Genomic DNA, 11897 nt, shown 5'->3' on the forward strand with positions numbered 1-11897 from the left:
CCCCGCCCGGGGGGGGGGGGGGGGCCCCCGCCAAAAAAAAAAAAAAAAAAAAAAAAAGAATCACAGCCCAGCCGGGCGCGGTGGCTCTCGCCTGTAATCCCGGCACTTTGGGAGGCCGAGACAGGCAGATCACGAGGTCAGGAGATCGAGACCATCCTGGCTAACACGATGAAACCCTGTGTCTACTAAAAATACAAAAAATTAGCTGGGCGTGGTGGTGGGCGCCTATAGTCCCAGCTACTCAGGAGGCTGAGGCAGGAGAATGGCGTGAACCCGGGAAGCAGAGCTTGCAGTGAGCCGAGATTGTGCCACTGCACTCCAGCCTGGGTGACAGAGCGAGACTCCGTCTCAAAAAAAAAAAAAAAAGAAATCACAGCCTTTGTGTGTTCGGGTTGTTTACTTTGGGACAAGCACGTCCTTCATCTCTAGCTTTGGGGGACAATTCACACCTGGTAAGCCTATGTACACACACACATTCTATTTTATTTTTGTTTTATTCTGTGTGGCAGAGCCTTTCCACAGCTCCAGCTGTGGGTGGGTGGGTGGCCATTTTCCCTATATGTTGGGGGCAGTGAGGGGAGAGGTAGGGAAAACCTGCAGACAGAAACTGTGGGCATAGAAACTGTTCTGAACCCATTTTCTGAACTCTGTTCTCAACAGGTATATTTGAATGTTTTCATTGAACACATGACTAGCTCTTCTAATCCCCGTCCCCTTTTTGATGTTCAATAGATGTGAAGACTACTAGCCTAAGTGAAAATATATTCCACTATTGATGAAAGTAATGTTTAACACTTAATGAGCACTTACATGCTGTTACATGCTAGGCACTAGTCCAAATGCTTTTCATGTGTTTATTGTCTCATGTACTTCTCAGACTAATATTGAGTGGTATAGAAATTACTGCCACCTTACAGGTGACAGAACTGAGGCAGAGAGGAGTTAAAACATTTGCTAAAGGTCACACAGTTGTAAGCAGTGGAACAGGGATTCGGACTCAGGGAATCTGACATCAGAATTTGCAGTAATGGCCCAGGGCTGTTCTGCCTCCTAGATGCATTTCTCATAATTTCGTTGTTGGTGAATGGGGCATTCTTTTTTTTTATTTCTTGAGACGGAGACTCTCTCTGCCGCCCAGGCTGGAGTGCAGTGGCGAGATCTTGGCTCACTGCAAGCTCCGCCTCCCGGGTTCACGCCATTCTCCTGCCTCAGCCTCCCAAGTAGCTGGGACTACAGGCGCCCACCACTACGCCCGGCTCATTTTTTTGTATTTTTAATAGAGACGGGGTTTCACTGTGTTAGCCCGGATGGTCTCGATCTCCTGACCTCGTGATCCGCCCGCCTCGGCCTCCCAAAGTGCTGGGATTACAGGCATGAGCCACCGCGCCGGCTGGGGCATTCTTTATTTGTCCTCGTTTCCCGGTAATAGTTGACAAGTGTCCCCCAGTGCTGTGTATGAACTGATCAGGCAGAGCCCCTCTATAATTTGCTTAGAGATGCTTTACCTTTTCTCTAGAAATGCTGCAACCCTAGAGGCAGAGGCCCACACAAATGTCTTTACTGAGTGCCTGACACTTTTTACTTTGCCTTCAGGGCTGTTTGCTTCTGAGGGTGAAGTTGTACAGAGAATAGGTTTTAGGAGTTGCCTGGGGTGATAAAAATCCATTATCACTATGAAACTCTTAGCTGTAATTATACCATATGGTCAGAAGTATTGGTATGTAATGAGTCTAGTTAATTTCCCACAGGTTGCTCTATGTGATATCTTCTTTATTTTAGAGAAAAGTATAAAGAGATCAGATTTATTACACTGAGTTTTTCCTGAGTCTTGGGCAGAGCTAGCATATTTTGGGTGGCCGGTTAGTGGATATATTGCCTCCAGGATCACTTTGACTATGCACTTTGGGGCCCTTAAGACCCAATCCTCACCCTCTATTTCCCGCTTCCTCCACCCATACCCTGAAGCTGATGGATTAAGCTTAGTCATTTACCAGCATTTCATAAATGTACTTGTTTTTTCCTCAGGCAGGATTGGGTTCTGGAATTGTATTTATAGGTTACAAAGATGCTGTATTCCTGCCTTTTATAACCTTCCAATTTGGTTTATAAGACAAGTCATTCCTTAAACGATAAGCAGTGTGAAATGTTTATAGGTATAATGAGCTATCGCAAGACTGAAGCAAGATTTGGACCCAGGAGCAGAGTAGGAAAGAAGGTGGAATTGATTTTGGATGAGATTGAATCCATGATAGGAAATAAAATGAGATTATCCTCCAGATATTTGGAAATTGGGGATTGGAGTTCAGATGTGAGGATATAGGGATTGGGGAGTCATCAGTTTATAGGTGATGATAATTGAAACAGTAACATTTAACCAATTTTTGTGAAAGAAAAACTATAACCGATTGAACATTGTGGTGACAGGAATCAAAGGAGAGTCCTTAATAACCTAGGGAAACAGAATGTGTGTGTTGGCCAGATGAACCACATAAAAACAAGGAAAAACGTAGAACACTTAAATAGATTCTTAGTAAGATAATTCTTACTATAGCTACTGTATGCTGTGATAGGAGAATACACCTTTTCAAGATTGAAGAAAATTGACTAAATACTAGGCAACAAGGAAAAACTCAGATTCCAAGGAGTAAAAATAAAGTAGGATCTGTCACAATGCAGTACAACTAGAAATTAATAATAAAGATCAGTGAATTAAAGTTGCTTCCACCTGGAAAATTTAAAACTCTTAAGCAACTGTCTTAGTCCATTTTGTGCTGCTATAAAAGAATACCTGAGGCTGGGTAATTTATAAAGAAAAGAGGTTTATTTGGCTCACGGTTTTCTGTAGGCTGTACAAGAAGCATGGCGTCAACGTCTGCTTCTGGTGAGGGCTTCAAGAAGCTACTCATGGTGGAAGAGAGCAGACTTCACATGGCAAAAGAGTAAGGAAGAGAGTAGGAAGGTACCAGCCTCTTTTAAACAGCCACATCTTTAGTGAACGAAGAGCAAGAAATCACTTACTATCTTGGAAGTAATGGCATCAGGCCATTCCATGAGGGATCTACCCGCATGATGCAAACACCTCCGACTAGGCTCCACCTCCATCACTGGGGATCAGATTTCCCTTTTTTTTTTGATACAGAGTTTCACTCTTGTTTGAATTTGGAAGTTTCCTTCTTTTTATATACTCTGGAAATTTTCCTAGCATTTGAATTATTTAATTTTTAAGAGTTTAGAAGAATTTTCTGTGGAACTGTCTGAGGCTGGTGCTTTTCTTGGGTAGGTGGCTATTCTGTTTCGATAATTTCAATTTTCTCTATGGAAATTGATTTATTTTAGTTTAAATCTTAGTAGTTTTTTTTCTGTTTTTAACTCATTACTTTCTATTTGGTGTTTATTAATACCTTTGTTGTTTTAAATCAGAGGCTTTATTATTCTCATTTTTCTAAATTAAACATGTTTTTACAGCCATGAACTGTCTCATGAGCATCACTGTCAGTTATACCATAGATTCTGATATACACTTGTCCTTGGTATTCATGGGGGATTGGTTCCAGGACCCTTGCTCAGATAGCAAAATCCATGGATGCTCAAATTTATTATATAAAATGGTGTAGCATTTGCATATACTCCACACATATCCTACTATATATTTTATTTCTAGATTAACTATAATACCTAATGCAAAGTAAATGCTACATAAATAGTAAATAGTTGTTATACTAAATTGTTTAGGGAATGACAAAAAAACTGAGTATGTACAGACAAAACCATCCTTTTTTTTTTCTCTCAAATATTTTCCCTCCTTGGTTGGTTGAATCCTCACATGCAGAACCCATGAATATGAAGGTCTGTATAATATTTTCTAGAAAAAAATACGCAATTTTAATTTGTCTTTACCCCTCTGACCCAAGGTTGCTGATACAGTTTGGATATTTGTCCCCTCCAAATCTCATGTTGAAATCCAGTCCCCATGCTGGGCACAGTGGTTCACGCCTGTAATCCCAGCACTTTGGGAGGCAGAGGCAGGCAATACCTGAGGTCAGGAGTTCGAGACCAGCCTGTCCAAGATAGCAAAATCCTATCTCTACTAAAAAAAAAAAAAAAAAAAAAAAACAACAAAAGTTAGCCGGGTGTGGTGATGCATGCTTGTAATCCCAGCTACTCCAGAGGCTGAGGTAGGAGAATCACTTGAACCTGGGAGGCAGAGGTTGCAGTGAGCTGAAATCGCATCATTGTATTCCAGCCTGGGGGACAGAGTGAGACTCCATCTCAAATAAATAAATAAATAGAAATAATACAAATCTGTTAATATTTATTATATATAAAGGAGAAAAATCCTTTGTTTACTTGTATAGTTATGAAAAGATACTTATCAGGCGCAGTGGCTCACGCCTGTAATCCCAGCACTTTGGGAGGCCGAGGCAGGCAGATCACGAGGTCAGGAGATCGAGACCATCTTGGCTAACATAGTGAAACCCCATCTCTACTAAAAATACATAAAAATTAGCCGGGCATGGTGGTGGGCACCTGTAGTCCCAGTTGCTGGGGAGGCTGAGGCCGGAGAATGGCGTGAACCCGGGAGGCGGAGCTTGCAGTGAGCCAAGACTGCGCCGCTGCACTCCAGCCTGGGCAACAGAGTGAGACTCTGTCTCAAAAAAAAAAAAAAAAAAAAAGAAAAAGAAAAGATACGTGACAAAATTCAAGCCTCTCCTTTATAAGAACATTTAACAAAATAGTAATTAACGGATACTTCCTTAATAGGTAGAACAGAGTAATCTGAAAACTTAAAAATAAGAACATTTGTCTTAACTACTCTAAAGGGAAAAAATGAGACCATTCACTAAAGTAGTGGGAGATAAAGTGAATAAACAGAAATCATTGACTTTCACATATATAAACAAGTTCATTTAGAAGATACAATGGAAGGCCCCATTAGAACAGAAACATGAAAGTTTAAATACTTAGGAGTAAAACTCAAGAAATGTGCAAATTTATGAGAAAACTTTAAAACAAGTCTAAAGGACAGAAGAGTAGATTTCAATGAATGCAAAAAAATACTATGTTCTTGGCTAGGAAGACAATATCGTAAAATGGTCATTTCTCTTGTTGATTTATGAATCTGATGTCATTTTTTTTTTCAACAATACCAATAGCATTTTTCCCTTGGAACAAGACAGTGTGATCTCAGAAAGTCCCAAAATAGCCTCAAATACACATGGGAGTTTAGTGTGTGATAAAGTTGGTGTATTAGTCCATTTTCACACTGCTATAAAGAATTGTCCGAGACTTGGTAATTTATAAAGAAACAGGTTTAATTGACTTACAGTTCAGCATGGCTGAGGAGGCCTCTGGAAACTTAAAACCATGGCAAAGGCAAGGGGAAGCAAGGCACCTTCTTCACAAGGCAGCAGGAGGGAGAAGTACAAGTAAAGGGGGAAGAGCCCCTTATAAAACCATCAGATCTCATGAGAACTCACTATCATGAAAACAGCATGGGGGAAGCCCCTGCCATGACTCAGTTACCTTCACCTGAGTGGTCTCTCCTTGACATGTGGGGATTATGGGGATTACAATTTAAGATGAGATTTGGGTGAGGACACAAAGCCTAACCATAAAGAGGGACTTTCTGATAAAAGGTGTTAGGACAACTGATAGCCATTTGATAAATTAGTACCTTACTTTACATCCCAAGAAAAAGTCCACATGGATCAAAGATTTTAAATGTTTAAAACAAATATAAAAAGCACATTTAGAAAATATGAGTGATTCCTTTATAACCATGGGATAGGAAGGTTTTTGTAATTAAGACTCAAAAGCCCAGAAGCCTTGAAAGAAAAGATTGACAGATTCAAATACATAAACAAGGCTGGGCATGGTGGCCCACGCCTGTAATCCTAGCACTTTGAGAGGCCGAGGGAGGTGGATCACCTGAGGTCAGGAGTTGTGAGACGAGCCTGGCCAACATGGTAAAACGCCATCTCTACTAAAAATACAAAAATTAGCTGGGTTTGGTGGGGCATGCCTATAATCCTAGCTACTCGGGAGGCTGAGGAAGGAGAATCACTTGAACCCGGGAAGTGGAGGTTGCAGTGAGCCGAGATTGCGCCACTGCACTCTAGCCTGCGTGACAGGAGCAAAAAGAAGTGCAAATTAAACCTAGTGAATTAACATTTTTGTATTTCATATTTATAGAAATAAAAACACATTGATGGTGAGGTTGTTAAGAAACAGGTATATTGCTGGTGGGCATACAAAATGGTACAGTCCCTGTTTAAGGGGTAAATGCATCTGTAACTACCCATCTTACCCTTTGTTCCAGCAGTTCAATTCTGGGAATCTGACCTACAGATACAGCAACAGAACACATTTGAAATGATGTACAAACAAGATTATTTGCTGTGGTATTGTTTGTAAAAACACAAGGTTAGAAGCAGTCCAAATGTAGTTAAAGAGGAAGAGTTCAGTTAAAAATTAAACAAGAAATCATTGACAAAGATTTACATTTATGAAAGTCTTAACCCAATAGATTATTTGCATAATCAAAATCCAAAGTAAAACTACAATGAGAAACCATTTTATACCTATTATTTCAAAATTTAATGCTAACAAGATTAGGTAAAGTTAATATTCACGTATTGATGGTTGCATTGAAATTAGTAGAGCTGCTTTTGAAAGCAGAATGGTAGTTCATGTCAAGAGCTGTGGTAAAAATTGGCATTTCATTATCCTAAGGGAGTGATTAAAAAGAATAATTAAGGCTGGGTGTGGTGGCTTACACCTGTAATCCCCAGCACTTTGGGAAGATTGCTTGAGTACACGAGTGCAAAACCAGCCTGGGCAACATAGCAAGACCCTATCTCTGCCCAAAAAAACTCAAAAAAGTGAAATTAAAAAAAAAAATCTATTGGTGTGAAACTGCGAAATCCAGCAGAGATTCCTACTCCAGCTTCAGGATCAGCCCCATGTCTTGGCGGTTAATTTGATCCCTTGACTCTGAGTAGTCCAGAGTTGAGGGGTCCCTTGTCACACAAGTATGTCCACAGCATGCTTTTCACGTTGTTACCTAATCTTTATAATCTGCTTACACTGACTTTTTTCTGAAGTATTATAGAAATATAGAAAAAGCCTACCAATCATAAATATATAGCTGAAGTTTTCACAAAATTTTGTACACACTAATCACCACCCAAAATAGGGACTTTTCTTAGCATCCCAGAAATCCCTTTTGTGCCCTGCACCCAGTCACTACTTCCTTTCCTACCCAAAGAGAAACACTACTGACTTGTAATCCCAAAGCTTCATTAGTTGTAGTAATCTCTTTAATCGCCAAAGAATAAACTTTTTTTTTGTTTTGAGACAGAGTTTCGCTCTTGTTGCTCAGGCTGGAGTGCATATGGCATGGTCTCAGCTTACTGCAAACTCTGCCTCCCAGGTTCAAGTGATTCTCCTGCCTCGACCTGCCTGGTAGCTCGGATTACAGGCATGTGCCACCATGCCCAGCTAATTTTGTATTTTTAGTAGAGATGGGGTTTCTCCATGTTGGTCAGGCTGGTCTTGAACTCCCAACCTCAGGTGATCTGCTCACTTTGGCCTCCCAAAGTCCTGGGATTACAGGCGTGAGCCACCATGGCTGGCCAATAATAAGGTTTTGTATGAATATACTGTGCCTTCTTTAATTTGGGTTATTGGAATTGTTTCCATTTTCTCATTGTAAGACATTATAATATTATTTAGTGCTATAATAGTGTGATAATATTTAATATAGTGAAAACCTACAAGTGGTTCATCTTACTATTCAGTTACCAGACTCCTTCAAGATGATGAGTGGTGCTGTGTATAGATTTGTAGTCTTCATCCCTAGTCTTTAGCTGAGTGCTCTGCAGAGTATAAGGTGAATATGAACTTGTTGAGTAACACCTATGAAGAGAACAAACATACGAATTCTTTCTGTGAATCCCACTCATTTTTATTTCTTTAAAGTGTGCTTGCATTGTGGTAGATGGAAAGATTTATGAGTTATGTATCCCACCCTCAATAAGTGTGGAAAAGGAGTGCGATGGCAGTATCCGCCACTCCTCAGATTGACTTTAAAGGTGGCTCTGGCTTAAGAAACATGACTTGTTTTTTCCTGCCTGATGTCATATCTCTCAGAAGTTGTTAAATTCTCTTTGTTTGAACAGTCAATGGCAGTAATCCTGAAGGTGAAGATCCTGAGAGGGAACTTGTAGAAAATGAAGATTATAGAGAAAAGTCTTCAGATGATGATGAAATGGATTCTTCCTTGGTCTCTCAGCAGCCTCCAGATAACCAGGAAAAGGAAAGACTAAATACATCCATTCCACAAAAAAGGAAAATGAGAAATCTGTTAGTTACCCTTGAGAATGATGCTCCTCTAGAGGAACTCTCAAAATATGTAGACATCAGTATTATTGCACTTACTCGAAATCGGAAGACAAGGAGATGGTACACTTGTCCACTGTGTGGGAAACAGTTTAATGAAAGTTCTTACCTTATTTCCCATCAGAGGACTCACACTGGAGAGAAACCCTATGACTGTAGTCACTGTGGGAAAAGCTTCAATCATAAAACAAACCTCAATAAACATGAGCGAATTCATACAGGAGAGAAACCTTATTCCTGTTCTCAGTGTGGAAAAAACTTTCGTCAGAATTCTCATCGGAGTCGTCATGAAGGAATCCATATAAGGGAGAAGATATTTAAGTGTCCAGAATGTGGGAAAACCTTCCCAAAGAATGAGGAATTTGTGCTTCATCTGCAGAGTCATGAGGCTGAGAGACCATATGGTTGCAAAAAATGTGGGAGAAGATTTGGTCGGCTGTCAAACTGTACCCGGCATGAGAAAACCCACTCAGCCTGTAAGACTCGAAAGCAGAAGTAATACCAGGAAAGGGGTCTGATGGTGCTGCCTCAACCTGAGAGCTTTCATAAGTAGTTCTGAATTCCCAGGCTGCCCAAAAAGATATAAATATGTAAAAATCTCATTATTGCCAAAATTGGATAAATGCCCATCTTGGCTAAAACCTCAAATTGCTAGAAAATTCACAGGGACGAAAACATTTCAAGGGCTATACCTCAGCATCTAGGCTTTCTGGACTAAAGACCTTTCCTTTTTGAAGTCATATGATAATGTACTGGTCACAGATCCCTTTCCCAAGACTTTGAAGATGAATCTGGAGTCTGCTTACTTGCAAGGTAAAGAGTGACTTGTGTCTGTTGGAAGTATATCCATTTTTCCCCCACATGGGGATTCATACTTGAGAAATAGTGCAAAGATGCTTATCTGGAACTGTGTTCTCGTGAAAGAACCAAACTACTGGCTTGTTGAGCCAACAGCTTCTGATAGCAATTCATATAACCCTCTAAGAACACCTGTTTTAAGTCTTGAGTGTTGAAAGGAATTGTTTACTTTGGAATATAGGAAAACAACAATTGAATGTCAGACTCTCCTTTGTATGTGATCTAAATTTGCAATCAATTTCAGTAATATTTGCAATTTGTGATAAAATTGACTTTTACAGATTCCTTTTCACAACATAATTTAAGTGTCTACTGTTCTTACTGTATTTTGTTCAGCTATTGATCTCTCCAACAGGCGTCTCATGCTTCTCCCTTGCTAAAAGAAGTTTGGATTACTCAGGCAGGGCCATCCAGCCCCACCACTAGAAAAGCTTTTCAGAATCTTGTCCCTCTGTTGAGCCCAGATCTCATGTGCTAGGAAGGAAACCCCAAGACCCAGAGAGGAGGGGTTGACCTGGAGGCAGGAAAAAGTTGGCTTGGATCCATGTCTCATCAATAACCTTACCACATGCTTAGGTCCCCTCTATGCCGTCATCAGACCTTTGGCAATGGGGTGTTCACTACCTCACAAGGCAAAGTGTTGTATATTTAGAAATTACGTCTATGGTGGTTAGCTCACATTGCCCCTTAAGAGACAGGTTTCCAGGTGTCTTCACTGTAGTGGGTATTCATTGTCTTCAGCCTCTTGATATCCAGACCTTCCTGTCCTCTGCCTAGAAGCAAGGCCAGCGGTGCCTTTACGGGACCAATCCTGTGGTGCGATTTACAGATTCTTGATCAGTTTTGCTTGCTTTAGGTTTCTGGAAGTTATCCATTGGTGTTTTGATTGGAAGAAAGAAATCCTATAAATAATTTGGGAAAAATTATAGTGTATGTTTCCCATCCAGAAACATGCCTTTGTATTTATTGGAGTATTATATTCCTGTGAAAATTTTTCTAATTTTCTTCACGTTTTACACGATTTTGTTATTGTAGTTTTTTCCATTATATTTTTATAGTTGATTATTGCTTTTACATGGGAAAGTTATTTTTTATTATATATTTGTATAACTAGTCACCTTACTGAATGTTGTAAATTTGTTGTTAATTTTCAATAGTTTTTTGGTTTAGTTCTGTTACAACTTTTGGTAAAATGACACCATCTACAAAGAAGTTTTGTTTCTTGCCTTCTGCCTACTGGTCTTTTTTGTTTTGTTTGTTGTTATTAACATGTAATTCTGAAGTTTCTTGTTTTGGCACAAAGCATTCTGAAAGAAGGACATTCTATGATACAGTTCAGTCCTGAGTCATAATTTAAAAACAAATCCTCCACAACAGAGAAAGTCCACAAAAAAACTGTCTTTACCAACGTTGTATTTCAAGCCAACAGTAAGTACCCTGTAAAGCCAGCAAAGCCAACAAAACTGGCTGCCCACAATGTTACTCGCTTACTTGAAATTCTGGCCAGTGCTCTAGGACTGGGATCCCAAACTGTGTGTCCAGAGCCGGCAAGCTGTTACCATGTGCAGGAGACCTGCCTGTGTACCCAGAAAAGTAGCTGCCAGGCAGTGAGTGGTGAGAGTCTCCACTCACTCACTCTTTGGCACCCCTGCCCAGAGTCGGGTGTTTTTATCAGTCCTCATGCAGCCGTGGCACAGTACCCAAGACACTTTTTTTTTTTGAGACTGGCTCTGTTGCTAAGGCTGCAGTGGGGCGATCTTGGCTCCCTGCAACCTCTGCTTCGTAGGCTCAAGCAATCCTCCTGCCTCAGCCTCCTGAGTAGCTTTTGTTTTTTTTAAGTGTAGGTGAGTGAAGCCACCATGACGCACACCATCTCCTGCACTGGGGAGGTGCCCACGGTCAGGTTTGCTGTCAATCCGTACCCAGTGTCCCAGAGGGCAGGACACGGGCCTCAGAGTTTCCTTCCGCACCAGTGGGGCCGGGTGGGACTGAGAGGAGTGCCCCGACCAGGACCAGGTACGGCCTCCTAACTCGAGAGCCCCTGGAAAGTTGTCGGATGAGTAAGTTCTCTTACCTAAGGAGCCTGATCACCAGTTAAACTGAAAAAGTAGACAACAGCTAATAGTTTTACAGCGGTAGAGCGAGAGTTGGAAAATGTAAGAGACCAAAGATCCAATTCCAGTAGTAACTACAGAAAATAGGCCGGGCGCGGTGGCTCACGCCTGTAATCCCAGCACTTTGGGAGGCCGAGGCGGGCGGATCGTGAGGTCAGGAAATCGAGACCATCCTGGCTAACACGGTGAAACCCTGTCTCTACTAGAAATACAAAAAAATTAGCAGGGCATAGGTGGTGCACGCCTGTAGTCCCAGCTACTCGGGAGGCTGAGGCAGGAGAATGGCGTAAAACCCGGGAGGCAGAGCTTGCAGTGAGCCAAGATCGCGCCACTGCATTCCAGCCTGGGAGACAGAGCCAGACTCTGTCTCATAAATAAGTAAGTAACTACAGAAAACATCAATCCCCTGAAGACGCAGCGCTAGGCTCACAGCCCATGGAGTTTCCTGGAGGTAAAGCGGACAGAGGTCCAGAATCTCTCGCACATGTGTACCTGGCTACAAACTGACCGCTCCAGGAACCAAAG

General features: G+C 41.2%; 1 protein-coding gene across 1 annotated transcript in view; it reads left to right on the forward strand.

The window, feature by feature from the left end:
* The window catches only part of ZNF200 (zinc finger protein 200), a 14036-nt gene extending 3552 nt beyond the window's left edge, over positions 1–10484 (forward strand). The window contains exon 6 of the mRNA XM_025371480.1: positions 8181–10484. Within this exon, the coding sequence (XP_025227265.1) occupies positions 8181–8899 (719 nt within the window). The 3' untranslated portion in view covers positions 8900–10484. The remainder of the gene's footprint in view (positions 1–8180) is intronic.
* Positions 10485–11897: the final 1413 nt, after the last annotated feature.

The sequence above is a fragment of the Theropithecus gelada genome, chromosome 20 (assembly GCF_003255815.1).
Source record: "Theropithecus gelada isolate Dixy chromosome 20, Tgel_1.0, whole genome shotgun sequence".
Lineage (NCBI taxonomy): Eukaryota > Metazoa > Chordata > Mammalia > Primates > Cercopithecidae > Theropithecus > Theropithecus gelada.